Source organism: Macrotis lagotis, chromosome 3, assembly GCF_037893015.1.
Source record: "Macrotis lagotis isolate mMagLag1 chromosome 3, bilby.v1.9.chrom.fasta, whole genome shotgun sequence".
NCBI classification, from domain to species: domain Eukaryota; kingdom Metazoa; phylum Chordata; class Mammalia; order Peramelemorphia; family Peramelidae; genus Macrotis; species Macrotis lagotis.
The window spans coordinates 243,420,687-243,448,014 of record NC_133660.1 but is presented as its reverse complement, the minus strand read 5'-3'; the positions used below and the strand labels follow the sequence as shown (position 1 = coordinate 243,448,014).

At 34.3% G+C, this 27,328-nt stretch overlaps 1 protein-coding gene across 1 annotated transcript; it reads left to right on the top strand.

The window, feature by feature from the left end:
* The first annotated feature begins 2,563 nt into the window (after window positions 1–2,563).
* Window positions 2,564–3,499, top strand: LOC141516504 (olfactory receptor 5M5-like). The gene has a single exon (XM_074227561.1). It carries the CDS (start codon window positions 2,564–2,566, stop codon window positions 3,497–3,499), a length of 936 nt encoding a protein of 311 aa, XP_074083662.1.
* Window positions 3,500–27,328: the final 23,829 nt, after the last annotated feature.

Here is a 27,328-nt window from a genome sequence, read left to right as displayed (position 1 = left end):
CACATCAGCAATGAGTGTCACTTGATTTAATTAAACAAAAATAAACACAGAGGGGCAGTGAGGTGGTGCAGTGGATAGAGCACTAGCCCCAGAGTTAGGGGGATCTGAGTTCAAATCCGACCTCAGACACTTAATAATTGCATAGTTTTATGACTTTGAGCATGTCACAACCCCATTGCCTAAAATAATTTATTAAAAAAACATAGAATATGATCTCATCACTCTAAAATGTTGATTTTCAAATATGGTTAAAATTACAGCCTATTGTTACAACAATTTATAATTTATAAAGCACTTTATACATATTATCTAATTTGAGTCTTACAGTAATTCTCTGAGGTGGGTGCTATCATTACCCTCATTTTTTTAAACAGATAAGGAAACTTTTTTTAGAGAAGTTAAGTATCAAGAATTTTCTCTAAGGCAGAAAGCTGATAATTGAACAAAAATTGAACATTTAAAAATGATCCTTGGGATTCTTCTGTAATCCATGGTATGTCTAGTTCCAATCTGAGAAGGCAATAGTTGATGTTAATAGCTGATGTCTTTACCAAGACAGACAGTGAAGAAAGGTACCTACTACCGAACTTTCACAGGCATTTGTCTGAGAAAAAAAATGGTTCTAATTTCTTCCACATTTGATATTGAAGAAATATTTCATTTTTGATTCAATAAAATAATTAACATAGGTATTATCATAGTTAAATTACAAAGCATTTTCCTCTCAACAACCTTGTGAAGTAGGTCATCATCATCATTATCATTATTATTATCATTATTAGCCTCAGAGAAGTTGACTAACTCAGAATTACATAGCTAGTAAGTGGAAGAAGGAACACAATAAATATTGTTTAACTGGTTTCTTGGTTGAAAAATAATTTTTAAAATGAACATTAGAATTTTATTCGGTTTCACATACTGCTCATGTACATGGTTAGCTCAACAAAAGTATTTAGAATTTAATCAAATTCCCCTATCTCCAATTTCAGTAAAATATAATTTTTAATGCAAATGTTAAGGCATAGAGAGAATACAAACAGACTTAACTATAATTCTGGGATAGTTATATTATGATGCAACATGTCTTTGAAGACAGGAAAATTATTTGATCTAGATTATCTAAGATTCAGTAGAATATTTTTGAGGGCTCTAGATGTTTTTGTCCTTCTCTGTATCCTAACCATGATGCCTGGTTCATATTAAATACTTATGAAATCTTATTGATTCATCTATTTTTTTTCCCTCAGAATAAGAAACTCCCAGTAGCGGACTTTCTAGCCTGATAAGGTATGCAAAATATATATAACTCATAGAGAGGAAGGATTTCCTCAGGGTCATAAATTTGGGCAATCAGTAAAGGTAGGATTTGGCATCAAATATACCATTATAAACTCTCTCATTTTCTTGGATTTCAATGGTATAAAATCAAGAACATATTTTCTGAGGAAAAATATGTTTAGATCATTATGCAGAGTTAAATCCTTCATCTCAAATGTCTAAAAAGTTCATGATTTTTAGTAAAGTTATTAGTTTGAGAGAAAAATAACGAAGTAAACCCAAGTTCCATCAATCATAAACAAGATACCCCCAAAAGTGATAGGTATTTTCCATTTCTTATTTCACAATGTATAAAGATTTTTCTCCATTTCCTATGGTCTAACCTTTGCCACTGTATGGTTAGAAATGTTCAAAATGCTTTGGGCAACTATTTTGAGTGAAGATTATAAATGAAGTCTCCTTTAGTCATAAAATTACAATAAATGTTGACCAAAAATAAAATTTCTCTTCCCCAGGAAAAATTTAAATTTAATTCCATAGATATTTTTCAACAATCTATTTGATATTTGAAAGTTTCTTACTGTGTGAGGAGATAACAAAGAGTTTTTTAATTGATAGTTTGTCTTGTTCTCCAGAAACTTTTAGTTCAGCAGTAAAGAAAATGAGGGATGAGATATACATAAATAAATAAAATAGGAGTTTAAAATATAATTATTTTAGAATATAATTTATAATATAAATATATAAGAGAGGAAGCAGCAACATTGACCTTGAAGAAAGAAAGCATGGGTTCAAGCCCCTAGCAATAAGATCCACTAGTTATGTAAATTTAGGCAAATTACTGATCCTTCTTCATCTGAAGAACAAGGATAATATTTATATTACCTATCTCTCAGTATTTCCCATGTAAGCATGAGTTGTCATTATCAATATAATTATAGGAGATATGGTATAGGTCAAACAGAATGGCTTGAGAAATTGGAGGAATTAGAGAGGGCTTTAAAGAGGAAATGGTACCCAAGCCATTCCTTGGATGAATAATTGAAATTGTCCGAATTGAAAGAGGAAGTTTCATAATCCAACAGTTCCCTCTACCAATCCCTATATTTGAAGAATGAGATAGAATAAAATCCATGGGATTATGAAGGGTCTTTTAAACCTTAGCTTTTGCCATTGATATAACATAAAAATGCAAAATCACTTTTCATCATCTTTTGCTATCTGGTAGAACATATTTAAATACAAATTCCTTCTTTTTGGCAACAGAGAAAAGTTCCAGAAAGAAATGGTCCGAGGAAATCATACCACTGTGACAGAATTTGTCCTCATGGGATTCACAGATCGTCCAGAGCTTCAGGTTCCCCTCTTTGTCGTTTTCCTAGCAATTTACCTCATCACTCTCATTGGAAACCTTGGGATGATTCTCCTAATCAAGCTTGATTCCCGACTTCATGTTCCCATGTATTATTTTCTTAGTCACCTTGCCTTTATTGATCTCTGTTACTCATCTTCAATTGGCCCCAAGATGCTACAAAACTTAATTGTGAGAAAGAAAACCATTTCCTTCTCAGGATGCTTTGCGCAGTTGTACTTCTCAAGTGCTTTTGCCACAACAGAATGTTTCCTCTTGGCCACGATGGCCTATGATCGTTATATGGCTATTTGCAATCCTCTAATTTATACAGCCATCATGACCAAAAGGGTCTGTAGTGAGTTGGTGATTGGCGTCTATACCTATGGTTTCCTGAACTCAATAATACAGACCATTCTCACTTTCCAGTTATCCTTTTGTGATTCCAACATTATCCATCACTTCTACTGTGCTGACCCACCACTTCTGGCACTGTCCTGTTCAGACACTCACTCTAAAGAGAAACAGCTCTTGATCTTCTCGGCTTTGAATCTCACTAGTTCCCTTCTAACTATTCTTATTTCCTATATTTGCATCCTGGTTTCCATTCTGAAGATCCATTCTTCTGAGGGTAAGTGCAAAGCCTTCTCTACCTGTGCCTCCCATCTGACAGTGGTCATCATCTTCTATGGGACTCTCTTCTTCATGTACCTCTGGCAGTCCAAAGCAGGAAATTCCTGGAAATACAACAAAGTGGTTTCTGTCTTTTATAGCCTAGTCATTCCCATGCTAAACCCACTGATTTATAGTCTCAGGAACACAGACGTGAAGGATACTCTGAAAAAATTCCTAGAAGGTAAAAGATCATAATCAAAGCATTGTGATAGGCTATAATAATAGCATAGAGTAGCATATGGACAGTCTAAACCTACGTAACAGGTTTCATTGATGTTGTGACAGCAGTTGGATGTAAACCCCTAGAGGGCAAGGAAATTTCATTTTAAAATTTGTATCCCTAGGATTTTGCTTTGCACAAAGTAGGTGCTTAAGAATATTTGTTCAATTTGAACAACAATTTGTAGAACGAAGAAATCAAGGAACCAAAGGCAGTTATAATCTCGCTCTATAACAAACAGATTATTCAGTTACGTAGCTAATCACTTTTCTTCTAAATATTCAAAGACTAAATATCTCATTTTATCTTATTAAATAGATTATTTATTTTGAATAGAAAATACTTAATGACTACAATAATCTTATATCAACCCTACATTCTACAATAGACTAAGTAGATGATAAGGTCCTAAACACAAAAATATCTTGGAATAAAACAAATGAAATAGTAAAGCTAATTTCTCAAGTCATATATGAAAACCATATTTTGATATATCAAAATATATACAATCTCAGATTATTCCCTTTGGAGTGCATGCTGAAATACATTGTACCTTTCTCATGATTCTTGTTCATTCCATTCCATAAATCTTCCATGTGGAATCTATCCTGTGGTCTATACTTCTTAGATCTCTTAAGATTATAGGGATCCACATGAAGGTTATCCCTTGTTCTTTATGTCTCCCCCATTCCTTTCCCAGTTGTAGAGTTCTCTAATATCTTTTAGGCAACTTCTTGCATGTAAATTTTCTTGGCTATCTAATTGTGGCTACCATGCATCTTTCTATTGCTTTTTGTCTGACCTACAATTTGGAACTTTCAGAGATGGTAGTCTTTGATGTAGTCTTTGAGGAATGATTCACAGGCATATACCATACATAGAAAAATATTGATGTTAATAAGATGAGCTTTGTTTCAGAGGAAGCTTGTGGGTTATTGATATCTTAAATGCAATATAATCAATTATCTATTTCCTTCTGAATTAAGAGCCTCATGCATTCTCTAGCTGTAGTTTCTATACAAGATTTGTAGTACATAAGGCACAATGCCTCATCCATAGTAGATACTTAACAAACACTTGTGTAAATGAATTAAAAACAGACTAGCTGTACAAATTGTCCATCCAATTGCATGTTATGGTATGGCCAACAGACTCTTCGTTTTCTATGTAATTAGGTTCAACCCTTTTGAGTTGTTATGATCACGTATCCACAAAGGGTTAGTTGTCATCTAGCCCGAGATCCTTATTTTGCAAAAGAAACTGAATATCCAAGACATAAGATGACTTACCAAGGTCACATAGCTACATAGTAGCTGGATTGTGATAGAGATCTCTTAATTTCTATTCCAGGTCACTTTCTACCACCCCAAACTGGAAGTCAAATGACAAACATTCTTCAACTTACAAACATTTTGTGTTCCAAAATTTCAGTTGTCATTCAGTTGCTTAGATGTAAGATCATATTGCTTTCCCCTCCCATAAAAATAATATTAGACATTGCATTTCAATTTTGAGCCAGATGATGAAATACCTTCTGATTCCATAATGTATAATTTATATTATATATCCTTAGCAAAAAAAGAGTGGGAAACAATTTGATTACAATACAAATAATTAGATAAACTTGAAATGAAATATAATTAAATAAGAAAAAAATTTACAAATTTTATTTGAAATACTCAAGACAATGTATATTAAAATATATAAACTAGAAGATGAGAAGGTTGATGGGTACTTTTGTATGATACTATCGGGGACTTCTACATACTTTGCAAAGTCTAAGAGATTTATGGAACTTTAAAAATTATGCCTATGTTTACTACAAAAAGTATAGTTTACTCCTTTGATTCAGAAGTGAGACAGGAAGGCAGTTCATTCCAATTGTTAGCACTAACTTAGTCACAGTTAAGGGGTGTTTTTGTTTTGCTTTCTTTTATTGATGGAACAAAAAGAGTAGTAAGCAGTATTAGGGGAAAAGATATTTTCCTGCTTGAAATGAACAAAAGTTGAAAATAAGAGAGCAAAGAGAGTGACGTGGGAAAAGATTTCTGGAATCTTGAGTAGACGCTTTACATAGAATTGTTTTGAACATATGGATAAGAATTGTGAAGTAGGACAAGTATGGAATGGTGGCATTTGTCAACAATATAGGGTCTTCACACTGATGATATCATGTATTAGAATCCTCAAGTACATGGAATACAGAGAGGTAGAAATAGGGAGGAGCTGGATAATGACCTCAATTCTCTGCTTTGTTTTCTTTTGGAAAATTATCAGAGCTCACCTCCAGGAATATTTTCCTTCTCTATGTTGGCTGATGGGAAGTATTGGGAGGAAATGAATTACTATGCTTTGCATGTAGTTGTACATAATAAAAGAATGTTGGAGTCAACTAAATTAAAAGATGAAAATTTAAAATATTAGATTCTCACATCAGTTTTGCTAAAATATTGTCAAAAAACATAAAGCATATGCAAACTGCAAATGTTACAAAGTAATTAGTATTGGATGTGCGTTACAGCTTATTTACAGATTAGAAATAATAATATTCATAATGTAATTTTGAGAAGCAGTATAATACAATGTCAAAAACTTTGGCCTCAGACTCAGAAAATTTGGACTTTCTTTTAGGATCTGACACTGTGGGGAAGTCACATAACTGCTTGGATCCTCAGTTTCTGCATTTGTCTAATGGGGATGATATTTAACTGAATCACCTATTTCATAGGCCTGTTGTGAGAAAAGCACTTTGGAAATTGTAAATCACTATATAAAAGTTTTTAGGTTCATTATTCAATAAAAAAATAGAAAAATAAGAAGTTCTCTGTATTTTTTCCCCAGAAAATTATCTGTGTCATGTCTCTTAACTGTGGGTATGCTTTAAACCTCCATGCTAGTCTTCTCTGCTTTTATCTCTCTCTGTCTGTCTTTTTGTCTGTGTCCATCAGTTTCCAATGACTGAATTATCACCTCTATGCAGCTGACTCTCTAATCTATATATCCAGCTCTAGAATATCTCCTGAGTTCCAAACCTAAGTCACCAAATGTCTAAATGTTGAATATTCCCAAAGGAATGTTCCTCAAACATTTCTAACTCAACTTGCTCAAATAGACTGTTATTATTGTCCTCAAACTGATCCCTTTTCCCTACATTTCCTATTTCATTGCCCCATACCATTCAGCATCATTATTTTGATATATAAGCTGTAGGATTGTGAACAAATACTCTGACTTGAGAAACAATTCTGTGTTTTGATATCTAAAAAAATAATGCTTCAGGAACAAAATCCAATAATATCAACATTAATGAGGATTCCAGAGACCTGAATTCAGACCTGAACAAGAATTCCTCTTCAGCATACAAGAAAAATGGTCACTTAGCCTTAAATAAGCATCAAAGCAAACTTTTTACCCATTTTTCAGCTCCTAGTCAACATTAGTTGAATTTTAGATGATATTTATAAATTTCCTATTTTGATTAGTAGTATGCATTTTTGATGTATTCTATATCTGTATTCTATATCTATATCTATATCTATATCTATCTCTATATCCATATCCATATCATATCATATCCATATCTATAGCCATATCTATAGCCATATCTATAGCCATATCTATCTATATCTATATCTATATCTATATCTATATCTATATCTATATCTATATCTATATCTATATCTATATCTATCTATCTACCTACAGATAGATATATAGTCTCTTTCCACATACTGTATGTTCATTAGAGGCAGAGTGGTTTTTTTTGTATATTAGCACCATAGGAGTATCATCATCCTTCTAGTCACACAAATATTTGAAATAATCTTTGAATTATTCCAAATTATTATCTGTATTATTCAAGTATTTGTCTTGTTAATTTTTCCTTTATGATGCCTTTCAAATCCATCATATAGTATTCATTCCAATGACAACACCTTAGTTACATCTTTTTTTACCTCTCTAACCAATGTGAAAAAACCCTCCTATTTGATCTCTTTTTACATCTGGTTTTACACTTTTTCAATCTTCTTTAAAGTTACCTAAATGAATTCCAAAATCACACCTCTAATCTTGTTACTCCCCTGCTACAGAATTTTCAATAGCTCCTTAATGCCTAAAATACAAACTTCTCTGATAAGCATTTGAAGACTTTATAATTTTACTCTAGCCTACCTTTCTAGACTTATAGCACATTATTCCTCTTCCTGCATTCTTTAGACCAGTCAACTTGGTTTGCTTTCTGTCCATCATACACAGCCTATTTCTATGTCTCTGTAAAGACTGAACCTCATGTCTGGAATACATTGTGTTTTCACTTTTACCTTTAAAATTCTTGCCTTTCTTCAAAGTTCAATTCAACTGCTTGTTTTTAATATTAAACCTTTCTTGATTTCCCCCAACTATTATTAGTGAGTCTCCCGCAAATTACCTGGTGTTTATCTTTTATTTTCTTTGTATATAGTTTATACCTATTTATTAATATTCATGCTCATCATTTTCAGCTCATTAGAGGTACTGGGGTTTTTTGTCTCTGTATTAACAATATACTGGTACATATTGATTAACTATTTATATGCTGTTATAAATAACAGAAATTTGACAAGTCTTAGTTCCCAAAAAATAGAATATCATATTTATTGATTCTGAGGGACACCACTCAACCTTCAGGGCAATTCCTAAACAGAAGGCAATCCAGGTTCAAGGTCTTCTGTGATCTCATCCAGTAAAAATCTACATAATTCATGAACCTCTACTGATGGGTAGTCAGAGGACAGTCAAATCCAAGGCATTCAATGAAATCACACAATTTCCAATAAATTTGGTATGTGCTCTCCCCAAATTTTTTAATACTATCAGTAGGAAAAATGGACAAACATTGGAAATAAGTGAGAAGAAATATACATATAGGGAATATATATATAATCAGGGTATAGGATAAGAAATATACATGATTTTTGTGAGGAGGGAACATGTGGTCAGGGGATATTCATGAAGGGGCATAAGTACAGAATATGCATGATCAGAGTATGTTATGGAGTGTCTCTCACATAGAGGACATATATGGCCAGAAGACCCATGGGGTAACTCATGGGGAAGGCACATGAATGGAGGGGCACCCAGTAGGTACTGTATGCAGCCAGGGGACTCTTCTGAAAATGAAATCTTCAACATAGTAGGGTCATCAACATCTTCCTGAGAGTCACTTTTTATCTTCAATTGAGCCAACTCCCTGTTTCCTTTATATGTGGCTTGGGCTTGTAGATTCACTGGATTTCACCAGACACAGTCTCTATGGGTGAGTGACTATGGAGTTTGCTGGAGTTTTACTATGGAGTTTTTTGCCTTCTTAACATTTTCAGCTCAGCTGAAGTCTTTGACTATAGGTTTATTTTTTTTTCCTCATGAAAAGAATGGCATCTGCCATGTTGCTAAGCCAAAGGAATTTTTGAAACAAAACTTTTAGGAAAGCAGTCACTCTTATCTCCTCCATAAAATCAAGAATAAATCTCCTTAGATTAAAAAAATAAACACTTCTTAATGTTTTCCTTTTGTGAAATGACTAGTCTCTTCTTTTCCAAAGTCTTGTCTAAAAGACTTTTCTATTCCTAACAAGAGAATCCTTGCCCTATAAACTAAGCAGAATCCTTCCAGCAAGATAATGCCTTCAGACTTAATTTTCATTTACCCTGAACTTTCTGGTTTCTGAGTTAGAGTGTCCACAGATATCCTCATTCTAATTTATGCTGACCATTACAAAGATCTTTCAATTTTGACCTTTGAAGACTTTCAATATATACTTGGTTAAAAATCTGTCTTTGGCCTAATAATTACCAAATAGCTCCAAAGACCTCCCCCCCAACTTTTTCAATCCCACACTCTTTTTTGCCCTTTCATGTAAAGTGAGTGGGAGAGAACATGGAAAACAGGTATAAAAAACAAAGCTAAATCCAAGGAGCAAGTTACTGTCTCTCCAATCTCCTTAGCATATACAGCAAGACTTACAGGGGCTTTGTGATTATCCTTTCTTACAAATATAAATGAATCTTTTCATATTTAGGAATATAAGTAAAAATGAAGACTGGACTGTCATACTACTGGCATAGGGAAATCCCAGGTGAGAGAACACCTTCAACCAATGTCACTATTTTCTATACTTTTGCTGTAATTTATAATCTTTGTGAGTTCCTTGGAGCACTGAAAGGTTAAGTCCCTTTCCCAGCAATACACATTCAGTGTGCATCAGAAGTAAAATTTGAACCTAGATCTTCTAGGCTTTGAGACAAATTAACTTTCTTTCCATTATGCCATATGACCTTTGAAATGTACAAAAAAAAGAAAATTTACAAAATGATATTGAACAACTGTGATTTATATTGAGTTTTATGAGGAGAAAAAATTTTTTTTTAATTTTGATCATTTTGTATGCAAACTAGTATAAAATTTTTCATTTGAAATTTAATATTTCATTCAGATTGCCGGCAATTTTATCACCTCTGTATCCAAGATGTGCTATTTTAACATTCCAGAGATCAACACATGCTTAAGCATGACTTGTTTAGTTGAAGCATGATGAGAATAAGGTGGGAAGGAAGATGTGAAGAGTAACTGTTGTAGAATCCCTAAGATGTATACACTCAGAAATTTAACCCCTTAAATTCATCATGTTTTACTAAGCTACAATCCTAAACAAAATTAAAATATTTATAAAATACCTAAAATACACAATTAAACATTTTTAAGATTTCTCTTGAGTAATAAATTAAAAATTTGTTATTATTTACTATATGAAAAGTGCTGTGAGAGATTATAAATTCACATAAAGCTCCTGAACTTATAGATTTATGGGGTAAGACACAAAAAACAATTAATTGTGATGTAGAAAAATGCTCAAGTGCATAGGAGGATTGCAAAAGGCTAAGTAAAGTCTGATGAGGGGAAGGTCATTATTGATTGGTAAGTTCTAGGGAGAATTGCTGGTAGAAGATAATACTCTGCCTTGATTTTAAATGATGGGTAGAATTTCAATTGGCAACAAGGATGGACAATATATTCAACAAAAGGAAAGACTTGAACAAATGCACAGAGGCAAGAAAAATTGGAATATGTAGAAAAGGGTAACAAGACGTCCATATTGGACTGGACTTTGGAATACAAACTATATTCTAATAAGCTGAATTTTGAGTTATGGCAAGATTCTAGAATTTACTATCAATGGTTGATTAGTGTCCATAAAGAGAAAGGTACCTCTAATTTTAAAGATTCAAAATGATTTCATTCAGAACAAGTTAAACTCATTTCTTTTTTTGGACAGAGCTGCCAGACTGGTATATTGGGGGAATCTAGTAGATAAAATTTACCTGAATTTTAGAAATGCATTTGAAAGAGTCTTTTATATTTTCCATATAGACAAAAGTAAGAAATAGCTATTAATAATATTTAATATTTTCCCATGACTTGGATAAAGCATATGTGATCTGTTTATCAAGTTTGTAGATAGAACAAAAAACTAAGTGGAATAGCTAATGTGTTTGGAAAATATCCAAAGATATATGCAGAACAGAATAGAATGTTATGCTGAATCCATTAAGAGGACTTTAATCAGGATAAATTCTAAGTATTACATTTGGTCAAAAACATATCAACTTCATCAGAATGAGATGGAGTAAGCATTACTAGATAATAATTCTCTAAAAAAGCATTTGGGATTTTTAGTGGGGCTGAAGTATTCATAAGTGATTCAACAGCACGATATGGCAGCCAAAGTGTTCATGTGATCTTTGTCTACATTTTAGAGATCTTGATTTTCCCTTTTAATGTTCTCAAATAACATTCCTTTTATCAGAGGTTTGCATAGCTCAGTGAAACTATGAGCTGTGCCATGCAGGAAGGTCATAGTAGACAATGCTGATAAATGGTGATAGATTGGAGAAGGAAATGGCAAAACCATCTTTGTCAAGTGTGCTCTCCCAAATTTTTAATACTATCAGTAGGAAAAATGGACAAACATTGGAAATAAGTGAGAAGAAATATACATATAGGGAATATATATAATCAGGGTATAGGATAAGAAATATACATGATTTTTGTGAGGAGGGAACATGTGGTCAGGGGATATTCATGAAGGGGCATAAGTACAGAATATGCATGATCAGAGTATGTTATGGAGTGTCTCTCACATAGAGGACATATATGGCCAGAAGACCCATGGGGTAACTCATGGGGAAGGCACATGAATGGAGGGGCACCCAGTAGGTACTGTATGCAGCCAGGGGACTCTTCTGAAAATGAAATCTTCAACATAGTAGGGTCATCAACATCTTCCTGAGAGTCACTTTTTATCTTCAATTGAGCCAACTCCCTGTTTCCTTTATATGTGGCTTGGGCTTGTAGATTCACTGGATTTCACCAGACACAGTCTCTATGGGTGAGTGACTATGGAGTTTGCTGGAGTTTTACTATGGAGTTTTTTGCCTTCTTAACATTTTCAGCTCAGCTGAAGTCTTTGACTATAGGTTTATTTTTTTTTTCCTCATGAAAAGAATGGCATCTGCCATGTTGCTAAGCCAAAGGAATTTTTGAAACAAAACTTTGAGCTCACCTCCAGGAATATTTTCCTTCTCTATGTTGGCTGATGGGAAGTATTGGGAGGAAATGAATTACTATGCTTTGCATGTAGTTGTACATAATAAAAGAATGTTGGAGTCAACTAAATTAAAAGATGAAAATTTAAAATATTAGATTCTCACATCAGTTTTGCTAAAATATTGTCAAAAAAACATAAAGCATATGCAAACTGCAAATGTTACAATGTAATTTAGTATTGGATGTGCGTTACAGCTTATTTACAGATTAGAAATAATAATATTCATAATGTAATTTTGAGAAGCAGTATAATACAATGTCAAAAACTTTGGCCTCAGACTCAGAAAATTTGGACTTTCTTTTAGGATCTGACACTGTGGGGAAGTCACATAACTGCTTGGATCCTCAGTTTCTGCATTTGTCTAATGGGGATGATATTTAACTGAATCACCTATTTCATAGGCCTGTTGTGAGAAAAGCACTTTGGAAATTGTGAATCACTATATAAAAGTTTTTAGGTTCATTATTCAATAAAAAAATAGAAAAATAAGAAGTTCTCTGTATTTTTTCCCCAGAAAATTATCTGTGTCATGTCTCTTAACTGTGGGTATGCTTTAAACCTCCATGCTAGTCTTCTCTGCTTTTATCTCTCTCTGTCTGTCTTTTTGTCTGTGTCCATCAGTTTCCAATGACTGAATTATCACCTCTATGCAGCTGACTCTCTAATCTATATATCCCAGCTCTAGAATATCTCCTGAGTTCCAAACCTAAGTCACCAAATGTCTAAATGTTGAATATTCCCAAAGGAATGTTCCTCAAACATTTCTAACTCAACTTGCTCAAAATAGACTGTTATTATTGTCCTCAAAACTGATCCCTTTTCCCTACATTTCCTATTTCATTGCCCCATACCATTCAGCATCATTATTTTGATATATAAGCTGTAGGATTGTGAACAAATACTCTGACTTGAGAAACAATTCTGTGTTTTGATATCTAAAAAAATAATGCTTCAGGAACAAAATCCAATAATATCAACATTAATGAGGATTCCAGAGACCTGAATTCAGACCTGAACAAGAATTCCTCTTCAGCATACAAGAAAAATGGTCACTTAGCCTTAAATAAGCATCAAAGCAAACTTTTTACCCATTTTTCAGCTCCTAGTCAACATTAGTTGAATTTTAGATGATATTTATAAATTTCCTATTTTGATTAGTAGTATGCATTTTTGATGTATTCTATATCTGTATTCTATATCTATATCTATATCTATCTCTATATCCATATCCATATCATATCATATCCATATCTATAGCCATATCTATAGCCATATCTATCTATATCTATATCTATATCTATATCTATATCTATCTATCTACCTACAGATAGATATATAGTCTCCTTCCACATACTGTATGTTCATTAGAGGCAGAGTGGTTTTTTTTGTATATTAGCACCATAGGAGTATCATCATCCTTCTAGTCACACAAATATTTGAAATAATCTTTGAATTATTCCAAATTATTATCTGTATTATTCAAGTATTTGTCTTGTTAATTTTTCCTTTATGATGCCTTTCAAATCCATCATATAGTATTCGTTCCAATGACAACACCTTAGTTACATCTTTTTTTACCTCTCTAACCAATGTGAAAAAACCCTCCTATTTGATCTCTTTTTACATCTGGTTTTACACTTTTTCAATCTTCTTTAAAGTTACCTAAATGAATTCCAAAATCACACCTCTAATCTTGTTACTCCCCTGCTACAGAATTTTCAATAGCTCCTTAATGCCTAAAATACAAACTTCTCTGATAAGCATTTGAAGACTTTATAATTTTACTCTAGCCTACCTTTCTAGACTTATAGCACATTATTCCTCTTCCTGCATTCTTTAGACCAGTCAACTTGGTTTGCTTTCTGTCCATCATACACAGCCTATTTCTATGTCTCTGTAAAGACTGAACCTCATGTCTGGAATACATTGTGTTTTCACTTTTACCTTTAAAATTCTTGCCTTTCTTCAAAGTTCAATTCAACTGCTGTTTTTAATATTAAACCTTTCTTGATTTCCCCCAACTATTATTAGTGAGTCTCCCGCAAATTACCTGGTGTTTATCTTTTATTTTCTTTGTATATAGTTTATACCTATTTATTAATATTCATGCTCATCATTTTCAGCTCATTAGAGGCACTGGGGTTTTTTGTCTCTGTATTAACAATATACTGGTACATATTGATTAACTATTTATATGCTGTTATAATAACAGAAATTTGACAAGTCTTAGTTCCCAAAAATAGAATATCATATTTATTGATTCTGAGGGACACCACTCAACCTTCAGGGCAATTCCTAAACAGAAGGCAATCCAGGTTCAAGGTCTTCTGTGATCTCATCCAGTAAAAATCTACATAATTCATGAACCTCTACTGATGGGTAGTCAGAGGACAGTCAAATCCAAGGCATTCAATGAAATCACACAATTTCCAATAAATTTGGTATGTGCTCTCCCAAATTTTTAATACTATCAGTAGGAAAAATGGACAAACATTGGAAATAAGTGAGAAGAAATATACATATAGGGAATATATATAATCAGGGTATAGGATAAGAAATATACATGATTTTTGTGAGGAGGGAACATGTGGTCAGGGGATATTCATGAAGGGGCATAAGTACAGAATATGCATGATCAGAGTATGTTATGGAGTGTCTCTCACATAGAGGACATATATGGCCAGAAGACCCATGGGGTAACTCATGGGGAAGGCACATGAATGGAGGGGCACCCAGTAGGTACTGTATGCAGCCAGGGGACTCTTCTGAAAATGAAATCTTCAACATAGTAGGGTCATCAACATCTTCCTGAGAGTCACTTTTTATCTTCAATTGAGCCAACTCCCTGTTTCCTTTATATGTGGCTTGGGCTTGTAGATTCACTGGATTTCACCAGACACAGTCTCTATGGGTGAGTGACTATGGAGTTTGCTGGAGTTTTACTATGGAGTTTTTTGCCTTCTTAACATTTTCAGCTCAGCTGAAGTCTTTGACTATAGGTTTATTTTTTTTTTCCTCATGAAAAGAATGGCATCTGCCATGTTGCTAAGCCAAAGGAATTTTTGAAACAAAACTTTTAGGAAAGCAGTCACTCTTATCTCCTCCATAAAATCAAGAATAAATCTCCTTAGATTAAAAAAATAAACACTTCTTAATGTTTTCCTTTTGTGAAATGACTAGTCTCTTCTTTTCCAAAGTCTTGTCTAAAAGACTTTTCTATTCCTAACAAGAGAATCCTTGCCCTATAAACTAAGCAGAATCCTTCCAGCAAGATAATGCCTTCAGACTTAATTTTCATTTACCCTGAACTTTCTGGTTTCTGAGTTAGAGTGTCCACAGATATCCTCATTCTAATTTATGCTGACCATTACAAAGATCTTTCAATTTTGACCTTTGAAGACTTTCAATATATACTTGGTTAAAAATCTGTCTTTGGCCTAATAATTACCAAATAGCTCCAAAGACCTCCCCCCCCAACTTTTTCAATCCCACACTCTTTTTTGCCCTTTCATGTAAAGTGAGTGGGAGAGAACATGGAAAACAGGTATAAAAACAAAGCTAAATCCAAGGAGCAAGTTACTGTCTCTCCAATCTCCTTAGCATATACAGCAAGACTTACAGGGGCTTTGTGATTATCCTTTCTTACAAATATAAATGAATCTTTTCATATTTAGGAATATAAGTAAAAATGAAGACTGGACTGTCATACTACTGGCATAGGGAAATCCCAGGTGAGAGAACACCTTCAACCAATGTCACTATTTTCTATACTTTTGCTGTAATTTATAATCTTTGTGAGTTCCTTGGAGCACTGAAAGGTTAAGTCCCTTTCCCAGCAATACACATTCAGTGTGCATCAGAAGTAAAATTTGAACCTAGATCTTCTAGGCTTTGAGACAAATTAACTTTCTTTCCATTATGCCATATGACCTTTGAAATGTACAAAAAAAAGAAAATTTACAAAATGATATTGAACAACTGTGATTTATATTGAGTTTTATGAGGAGAAAAATTTTTTTTTAATTTTGATCATTTTGTATGCAAACTAGTATAAAATTTTTCATTTGAAATTTAATATTTCATTCAGATTGCCAGCAATTTATCACCTCTGTATCCAAGATGTGCTATTTTAACATTCCAGAGATCAACACATGCTTAAGCATGACTTGTTTAGTTGAAGCATGATGAGAATAAGGTGGGAAGGAAGATGTGAAGAGTAACTGTTGTAGAATCCTAAGATGTATACACTCAGAAATTTAACCTTAATTCATCATGTTTTACTAAGCTACAATCCTAAACAAAATTAAAATATTTATAAAATACCTAAAATACACAATTAAACATTTTTAAGATTTCTCTTGAGTAATAAATTAAAAATTTGTTATTATTTACTATATGAAAAGTGCTGTGAGAGATTATAAATTCACATAAAGCTCCTGAACTTATAGATTTATGGGGTAAGACACAAAAACAATTAATTGTGATGTAGAAAAATGCTCAAGTGCATAGGAGGATTGCAAAAGGCTAAGTAAAGTCTGATGAGGGGAAGGTCATTATTGATTGGTAAGTTCTAGGAGAATTGCTGGTAGAAGATAATACTCTGCCTTGATTTTAAATGATGGGTAGAATTTCAATTGGCAACAAGGATGGACAATATATTCAACAAAAGGAAAGACTTGAACAAATGCACAGAGGCAAGAAAAATTGGAATATGTAGAAAAGGGTAACAAGACGTCCATATTGACTGGACTTTGGAATACAAACTATATTCTAATAAGCTGAATTTTGAGTTATGGCAAGATTCTAGAATTTACTATCAATGGTTGATTAGTGTCCATAAAGAGAAAGGTACCTCTAATTTTAAAGATTCAAAATGATTTCATTCAGAACAAGTTAAACTCATTTCTTTTTTTGGACAGAGCTGCCAGACTGGTATATTGGGGGAATCTAGTAGATAAAATTTACCTGAATTTTAGAAATGCATTTGAAAGAGTCTTTTATATTTTCCATATAGACAAAAGTAAGAAATAGCTATTAATAATATTTAATATTTTCCCATGACTTGGATAAAGCATATGTGATCTGTTTATCAAGTTTGTAGATAGAACAAAAAACTAAGTGGAATAGCTAATGTGTTTGGAAAATATCCAAAGATATATGCAGAACAGAATAGAATGTTATGCTGAATCCATTAAGAGGATTTTAATCAGGATAAATTCTAAGTATTACATTTGGTCAAAAACATATCAACTTCATCCGAATGAGATGGAGTAAGCATTACTAGATAATAATTCTCTAAAAAAGCATTTGGGATTTTTAGTGGGCTGAAGTATCATAAGTGATTCAACAGCACGATATGGCAGCCAAAGTGTTCATGTGATCTTTGTCTACATTTTAGAGATCTTGATTTTCCTTTTAATGTTCTCAAATAACATTCCTTTTATCAGAGGTTTGCATAGCTCAGTGAAACTATGAGCTGTGCCATGCAGGCAGGTCATAGTAGACAGTGCTGATAAATGGTGATAGATTGGAGAAGGAAATGGCAAAACCATCTTTGTCAAGAAAATCGGATGGACTGTATTCAAATGATAAAAGATGACACTGGAAGATAAAAGAGGACATAGGTCAGAAGACATTCAACACATTTGAGCCAGCAAACATGCCAGCAAATTTGGAAAACTCCACAATAGTCAATGGATTGAAAGAGATCAATTTCAGTACTGAACCTAAAGAAGGGCAATGCCAAAGGATGTTCAAATAACCAAATAATTACATTCATTTCACATGCCAGCAAGGTTATATTTAAGTTTCTGAAAGTTAGACTTCAGCAACGAACAAAACAAGAATTATTAAAAGAGCAGACTGGTTTTCAAAGAGAGAGAGAGAGAGAGAGAGAGAGAGAGAGAGAGAGAAAGACTAGAGGCCAAATTGTCAATATTTACTGAATTAAGGAGAAAACAAGAGGAGTTACAGAAAAATGTCCACTTCTGCTTTATTGATTATACAAAAGCCTCTAATTGTGTAGATCACAACAAAATGTGGCAAGTACTAGATCATCATACTCATCCTGAGAAACCCATGTGCAGGTTCTAGAAGCAACAGAGCTGAACACAGGACAACTAAAAAGTGGAGGAAAACTACATAATGAAGTGACCAAAGCTTAAAGGAATTTCAATTACAGATGTTCCAGGTGATGGAAAGTCCAATGCTGTAAAGTTCAATATTGCATACAAAACTAGAATGCAAGGTATGGTTGGTTCTTATCCTTTGTTATCTAAGAAGACCCAAATGACCTCCTTGTTTTACATGAGCTACAATGTGGCTTATTGTGGCTGATCAGACCAATACAAGTTTGGAATGCTCTACCACAGGTCAGGCATATGGTCCATGATTCCTATGAGCTGCTTCAATTCTGCCTTCCTCATAGAGCATAGCACCCTCACTATTGAGGGCATACCATGATAGGTGGTCTTGTGACAGTGTCATCCATGATAGACAATTCTAAAGTTTCTAAGAGGAACCTTCAGTGTCTCTGATCTTGTATTGTTTCTTCTGACCTACGTGTGAGTGTTCCTGTCTGAGTTCTCCATGAAATTGTATTTTTGGCAGTTGTACATCTGGCACTCAAAAAACATGTCCAGTCCATCATAGTTGCACTCTCTGTAGTAAATGTTTGAGTGTTTGTTCATTTTTCAGGTTTATTGCATCTTGTATTGTCTATGAGTGTGCACACATTCCATGTACCGATGGTGAGTGGAATCTTCTTTGAAGAAATTATTGTACATTTTGTATGTGTGTGTGTGTGTATGTTTTGACTGCAGGGTGGGATCTCTACCTGTTGCAGTAATCAGGCCAGAGTTCGATAAGCAGACAATTTTTAGAATACTATTTCTAGTCCTTTTCTCACACCAGGAGGTGAGTAGTGTGATCTCTAAAAGGGCTGTTTAGTCACCCAGGGGACTGCCAAATCCCACTGCTGCTTTCAGTGGGGAAAAGACCCTATGGCCTAGGTTGCCTGGGTGCAGGATTGTGACTACACCTCCCAGTTTATCTGAACTTACTGCTTCATCACTTGTCTGTTATCACAGAAATTTGAAATTGGAATGGTACAATGATATGGGTGATATCTTCTGATGCATGTGTAAATTAGATTCAAGTGAGGCAGAGGTATACAAAGTCATCAGCCTCATTCTCTCTTCCAAAGTCATTGTTGTTCAGTAGCAAGACAGAGTCAAGACAAATGATAATCACTCTAGATGCAGTGGATGACCTTGGAGTCTCTGATGTTTAGACATCAGAGTTCTAAGTACTCCACAAACCTGCTTCAGCTATCTTCATGACTGTTGGAACAAATTATTCTCATTCAGGTATTCTTCCAGTGGAAGACTTCATATGCTTAGGGTAGACACTCCCCCCACACTGACTCACCGATGGACTTGAGATCCCCAGTTTCCTGGTTAAGCTCATCTTCCAAAAACAATTTACCAGGTTGTGACCACTGTGCATTCTACAACTTCTTGGAGTCACAGGTGAGACTTAAGTTACTTAGGTGAACATCAAAGTTGGAAAGCAGTCCTGAAAAGTCCTCAGCAGCCCTCACACCAAAAGTACTAGTCTTCCTTGAATACGATCTACAATTAACAGAGTGAAGGAAACAACAAATACCTTCAGTACTAATAAGTAACTAGATCAAAGCTTAAATGAAATCAATTGCAGATGTTTCAAGTTATAAAAGGAAAGTTCAATTTTCTAAAAATCAGTATTGTATAAGAATCTACAATATAACATAAATGAACAAAAGAAGCAGGATGTGATCATCAAGAGATGGAAAGATTGGGGTTTTGATGAACTTAAATGGATAGGAATAACAAGAATACCTTAGAAAAATGGAGTACCCTCATAATCAATAACATGCCAAGAAAAGCAGCACTGGAATAAAATCTCAAAAATTACATAACGATATTAGTTTGAATCCAATGAAAACTGTTCAATTTTGCAGAGCTATAAGACTATAGCCAACCACAGATGCTAAAAATATCAGAGTTAATCAGTTCTATCAAGACGTACATCTTCTAGAAATAATACTAAAAGAAGTGAAGCTGAGATGGCAGAATAAAGGCAGGGACTCTCACAAGCTCTCCAAATCTCTCTAAATTCCTTTAAGTAATGATTCTAACCAAATTCTAGAGTGACAGAATCATAAAAAAGACTGAGTGAAACAATTTTCCAGCCCAAGACAACTTGAAAAGTCTGTTGCACTTGTTGGAAAGAACCCAGGGTGCAACCCGGGCACAGTTGGAGTAAACCAGCTCTAGTCCATCCAGGAATAGACCATGGGGCACTGGGATACATGGCAGTGGTGGTGGTTTCCAGACCTCTCAATCCAGGGATTGCCAAAGACAATTGGGAAAGTAAGCAGAAAAACTCTTCTACACCAGAATGAGAGTGGAGTCCAGCCCAGTGCAAGCCTCAGAGCAGACCCAGCTCCAGGGGACCAGAAGCAGAGCTGGGGTGCCTTCTAGGATGGTAAGGATTCAGGGGAGACTACAGAGGTCTCTTTGCTATCCATGAGACAGGACTCTGCTGCTTCACCTATATTAAGATCCAGGTTGCAGTCTGGGGCTCCAGTCTCAGGAAAAGGAGCAGAGTTTACTGCCTGTAGCAGAGCAAGGACCCTCCTCAGAGTTCCAGGGCAGGCAGGGTTGCTTGTGATCATCCACAAACCAGAGCACAGACTAGAAGAACAGTCATAGAATCTTATAAGACCTTGGAAGAATTGAGAACTTACAGGTTCCTGAGGGATAACCCTGAAAATAGCTGAAAAAACTCTCAAAAGCTTGGGAGAGTGCATCCTTCACCCAGGAAGAAGAGCCCCACCTCAACAAAGATCTAAAATCAAGCTATAAGCTGGGGAAATGAAAAACCAACAGAAGGAAAAAAATCTGACCATGGACAATTACTTTGGTCCTATGGAGGATCAAAATACTCATCAGAAGAAGATAACAAAACAAAATTTTCTGCATCCAAAGCCTCCAGGAGAAATATTAATTGGGCTCAGGTTATGGAAGAGTTCAAAAAAGATTTTGAAATTCAAGTAAGAGAAGTAAAAGAAAAATTGAGAATAGAAATGAGAAATGTGGAAAATCATAAAAAGTGAGTCAGCAGATTGGTGAAGAAGATATTAAAAATATTGAAGAAAAAGACATCTTAATAAACAGTTTGAGTCAAATGGGAAAAGCAGTCCAGAAGTCAATGAAGAAAAGAATACCTTAAAAAGCAGAATTGGCCAAATTGAAAAGGAGTTACATAAGTTCTCTGAAGAAAATAATTTCTTAAAATGTAGAATGAAGCTAAAGAAAGCTGACAGCTTTATGAGAAATCAAGAACCAATTTTAAAAAAAAGAATGAATAACTAGAAGAAAATCTGAAATATCTCATTGGAAAAAATAACTGACCTAGATGATAGATCCAGGAGAGCTAATTTTTAAATTATTGAACTACCTAAAAGTCATGACTAAAAAAGAGCCTAGACTTCATTTTTGAAGAAATTCTCCAGGAAAACTGCCCTGATATTATCCTAGAAGAAGGGGGAAAATATAAATGGAAAGAATCAAGGGGCAGCTAGGTGGCATAGTGGACAGAGCACCAGCCCTGGAATCAGGAGGACCTGAGTTCAAATCCACCTCAGACATTTAATACTTATCTAGCTGTGTGACCTTGGGCAATTCATTTAACCTCATTGCCTTGAAAGAAAAACAAAAAAGAAAAAGAAGAAAAAAGAGTCAACTGATCATCTCCTGAAAAAAGATATCAAAATGAAAACTTCTAGGAACATTATAGTCAATTTTCAGAACTCCCAAGTCAAGAAGAAAATATTGCAAGCAGTCAGAAACAATTCAAAAAATCATGAAGCTGTTGCTAGGATAACACAAGATTTAGCAGCTTCTAAATTAAGGGCTCATAGGTCATGGAACATAATATTCCAGAAGGCAAAAGACCTTGGATTACAACCAAGAATCAACTACTCAGGAAAGCTGAGCATACTCTTTCAGGGGGAAAGGATGAACCTTCAATGAAATAGGGGACTTTAAAATTTTCCTGATGAAATGACCAGAGCTGAACTGAAAGTTTGATCTTCAAGTACTAGACTCAGGTGAAGCATAGAATGATGGACAGGAAGAGCAAATAATGAGGGACTTAATGATGTTGAATTGCTTGTATTCCTGCATAGAAATATGATACCAAAAACTCATATGAGTCTTCTTATTATTAGAGCAGTGAGAAGGAGCATATAGAGACAAGGCACAGGAAGAAGTTGAACGTGAAGGTATAATATCTTAAAAGAATGGAGTTAATGGGAGAGAAAGTAATGTATTGGAAGAAAGGAAGGAAAAGGAGAGGTAGAATGGGGTAAGTTATTTCAAATAAAAGAGTTATTTCAAATAAAAATAGAGTGGAAGAGGAGGGGGGAATGAGTGAGCCTTATTCTCATAGGAATTGGCTCAGAGAGGGAATAAAATGCATATTCAATTGAATTTAGAAATCTGTCTTACCCTAGAGGAAAATAGGAGAAGAAAGAATGGGAAAAGAGACAGGTGGAGGGGAAGGGCAATGTAGATAAAAGAAGGGAAGATTGTGCGAAAGCGTAATCACATGCAATACACTTTTAAGGAGGTAGAAGATGAAAGGAGAGAGAGAATAGAATAAATTGAGGTGGGGGAATAGGATGGAGGGAAATGCAGTTAGTCATAGTAACTGTGGGAAAAATATTGAAGCAAGTTTCTCTGATAAAGACTTCATTTCTCAAACACAGAGAACTGAGTCAATTTTATATAAAAAAAATAAGAGCACTTCCCAATTGATAAATGATCAAAATTTATGAACAGTTTTCATGTGAGATTATCAATGCAATCCATTTAAATATTATTTAAAATGTCCTACCTCACTATATGAAGATTGGAACAATTATGAGGTACTACTTTATACCTATTGGATTGACTAATAAGGCAGAAGGAGAAAATGACAAATGTTGGAAGGGATGTAGGAAAATTGAGACATTGATGCATTGTTGCAAGAGTTGTGAAATGATTCAACAATTCTGTAGAGCAATTTGGAGCTGTGGCCAAATGTCTATAAAATCATGCCTACCTTTTGGCCTAGCAGGGGTACTGCTAAGTCCATATTCCAGAAGAAATGAAATACAGGAAGAAAAAGAACATATATATATATATATATATATATATATATATATATATATATATATATATTTCTAGTAGCTCTCTTCTAGTGCCTGGGAGTTGGAAATGGAAGGGATGTCCAGTGATTGGGGAGTGGCTAAACATATAGTGGTATGTGATTGAGATGAAATGCTTTTCTGTTGTGGGAAATGATGAGCAGGATGCTCTCAGTAAAAAACCTTAGATGAACAGATGCAATGGGACATGCACCATAAATAAAGTAACAACAGTATTGCAGGATGATCAGCATGAATGACCTTTTCTCAGAAATGCTGTGACCCAAGAGAATTTTGAAGGATTTATGATTAAGAATGCTATATATTTCAAAGAGAGCTGACAGTGCCAGAATACAGACTAAGGCATACTTTCTTTTCCACTTTATTTTCCTTGAGGTTTCTCTTTTGGGGGGGGGGGGAGGGAAGAAGGGAGGAATTATAATCACTTTTACAACACGACTATTGTAATGATGTTTTTCATGGCTAAACATTTTAACTTAATAAAATAAAATAAAATAATGGTCTCCTTTGACAAATAAAAATTAAAAAAAGAAATGATAGCAAAAAAGATGTCATATTCCTCATGTGTATTGGAACACTAAAGTAAGACATCAAAAGATAATGGAAATAACAGGAAAGTTTGGCAGAAACTAATGGAGTTTTTCAAGATAACTCTGGCTATAACAAACACTCTTTCAACAATTCAAAAGGTGATTCTATACATGGATGTCACCAGATGTCACTAATATCAAAATTAGATTGATTATATATTTTTCAGCCAAAGTGGAAAAGTTTTATACAGTGAGTTGAAACAAAACATAGAACAGACTGTGGTTTAGATCATGTTATTACAAAATTCAAATTTAAATTGGAGAAAATTGGGAAAATCATTATATTATTCAGGTATGTTAAAGATAACATTCCTTTATGAATAAGAAAAGGAAGTGATGAAATCAGGGATTTGATCTGGTAGAGAAAGTGCTTCATGAACTACAGGCAGAGGTTCACAATGTTGTTCAGAATGCAGCAACAGCCACCACCACAACAAAAGCCATTCCAAATAAAAAGAAAAGCAAGAAAACAAAATGAATGTCTGTTCAGACTCTGCAAATAGCTGAAGAAATAGGGAACATAGAAAGGAGAAAAGGAAAGATATATCCAAGTGAATGCAAAATCCTAGAGAATAACAATTTCTATGAGGTTTTCTTAAATGAACAATGCAAATAAATAGAAACAATAGAATGGGGAAAATGAGATTTCCTAAAGAAAACTAAAGATATTTAGGGAGTGTTTCATGCAAAAATAGGCATGATAAAAGATAGAAATGATAGGGATTTAACAGAAGTAGAAAAGATTAAGATGAGGTGGCAAGAATACACAAAATAACTATACAAGAATGATCTTAACATCATTAATAACCACAATGGTGATTAGTCATAGAGAGCAAGACATCCTGGAGAATAAAGTTACTCAGAAAGTCACCTAGGAAACAATGCTAGCAAAAAGGGGGAAAGGAAGATGGCAGGATTCCAACTAAGTTATTTGAAATCCTAAAAGATGATACTGTTAAAGTGTTGCTCTCAATATTCCAGCAAATTTGGAAAACTCAACAGTGGTCAATGGATTGGAAAACATCAATTTAAGTACCAAATCTAAAGGAGGCCAATGCCAATAAATGTTCAAATTACCAACAACAAAATCCATTTCACATGCTAGAGAAGTTATACTTAAGACTGCAATCTAGGCTTCAGTAATATGTGAACCAAGAATTACCAGAAGAGCAGACTAGTTTTCAATTAGACAGAGAAACAAATTGCTAGTATTTGCAGGTTCATGGAAAAAGCAAGGGAGTTCCAGAAAAACATACTTTTGCTAAAAACCTTTGACTGTGTGAATCACAAACAAGATGTGGCAAGTCCTCAAGGAAATGGGAGTACCAAATCATCTTACCTGTGCCCTAAGCAATCTATATGCAGGTTAACAGGCAACAATTGGAACTGAACATGGATAATTAATTGGCTTAAAATTGAAAAAGTACTACAGCACGGTCTTATTTTATTGTCACCAAATTTACTTAACTTATATGTGTATTTCATGCAAAATGCCAGACTGGATGACCCAAAACCTAGAAATAACCTTGCCAGAAGAAATATCAGCAATTTCTTATATACAGAGAATATCACTCTGATGGCAGAAAGTGAAGAATTAAGACTCCTTTTGATGAGGGTGGAAGAAGCAAGTATAAAAGTGAGATTTTCTGTAGAAAACTGTGGTTTTCCTGGTAGCAATGTATAGCAGAGAGAGCTGAACTATGAAAATCTAAGCATCACAGAATCAACACTTTGAAATTGTGGTGCTGGAGAAGATTTTTGAGAACCCCTTGAATTGAATCAGTCAATACATAAAGAAATTAGCTCAGACTATTTGTTGGAAATACTGAGGCTGAAACTTAAACACTTAACAAGAAGACAAGGCTCATTGGAAAAGATCTTGTTGGAAAATATTGAAGGTAAAAGGAGAAGAGGATGACAAAGAATAAAATAGATAAATAGTGTCATGGAAGCAACAGAAATGAGCTTAGACAGACTTTGGGAGATCATGGAGGATAGAAGGATCAGGCAGTCCATGGAGGGACAAAGAGTTTTACATGATTGAGTGATTGAATATCAACAGCAATAACAACAAAATATTTTAGGACATGAAATATGAACCTTATTCTATGAGCAGGGAAGGGGTCATGGAAATGCTTTAAGTAAAGTAATGCCTTCAAGATTTTTATTTAGACTTCTAAGAGTAGAAGCAAGATGCCATGGCAGTGAAAGCATTCAGCTAAGCTCTCCCAGCATCACCTCCAAACAACTTTAAAATAAATGCCTCAAATTAAATTCTCGAGGGGCAGAGTCAAGAAAAAGTCAATGAGACATTCTTCCAACCTTCCAGGAGGTTGACAAAAAATCCTTGACACATGGTGGAGGAGATTGCTCTGAAGTCCATATGAGTAAAATACCAGCTGTGTCTCTGGTGGGCAAAAGACAAAATGAGTGAGAAAATAAATGTTCAATTTTCTGAACACACTGATTTATTAAGCAATGTATGACAATTATCTAACAAATGAGGACCAAGTCCTGTGCTCAGCTTACAGTTGAACTTTGAATAAAGGAGACTGATTTTTATATATTAAAACAATTGATCAAATAAGAGCAATTAATTAAAAGGAAAGAATTAACCGGGATACAAAATTAGGAAACTGAATTTCTAAATGAAGGAAAGATAAGAAACTCTGTTAGTTGAGAGGGTGAACAGTTGTAATTTCCCGAAATCAGTTTTATTGCCCTCTATAAACAATCAAAAGAACATGAAACAATAACTGATGGATCAGTATGGGATCAGTCATCAGATAATTCATATGAGTTTCTTAAGATGTATAATTGTGAGTAAGAGTTTTGTATTAATCTTTGGGTTTCTGATTAGTATAACTTATGTACTTAGTTAAGGGTTTCTAAACAGCAAATAAAGGTGATCCAGTTTCCCAACCATTCAGGGCTAGGTTGAAATAGGTTTTTCTAAGAAAATCACAGTAGATCAGTCTCTTAATTATTGTCAGCAAGATTCTTTTCAGAGTCTTCCTTAATTGACTGATCCTTCACCTGGAAGATGGTCATCAAGAACCAGTGTGGCTTCAGAAAAGGTCAAGGAAATAGTTGATAAGATGTTTGCTGCCTGTCAAAACCCAAGAGAAATGTTAGAAGTGGAATAGAAGTCTGTATACAATATTCATCAATCTATCCAATTGTGAGGGCCTGTGAAAGATCAAGGCAAAATTTGGTTGCTCAGAAAAATAAATCAGTATTGTATGCAATTTTCATGATGATATGCTTGCATGGGTTCTTGGTAACATGATGCTTTTGCACTTTTGCAATCACCAAT

What these genes read in the sequence shown, in the direction of transcription:
- LOC141516504 (XM_074227561.1), top strand. Translation starts at nt 2,564, where the DNA reads ATGGTCCGAGGAAATCATACCACTGTGACAGAATTTGTCCTCATGGGA.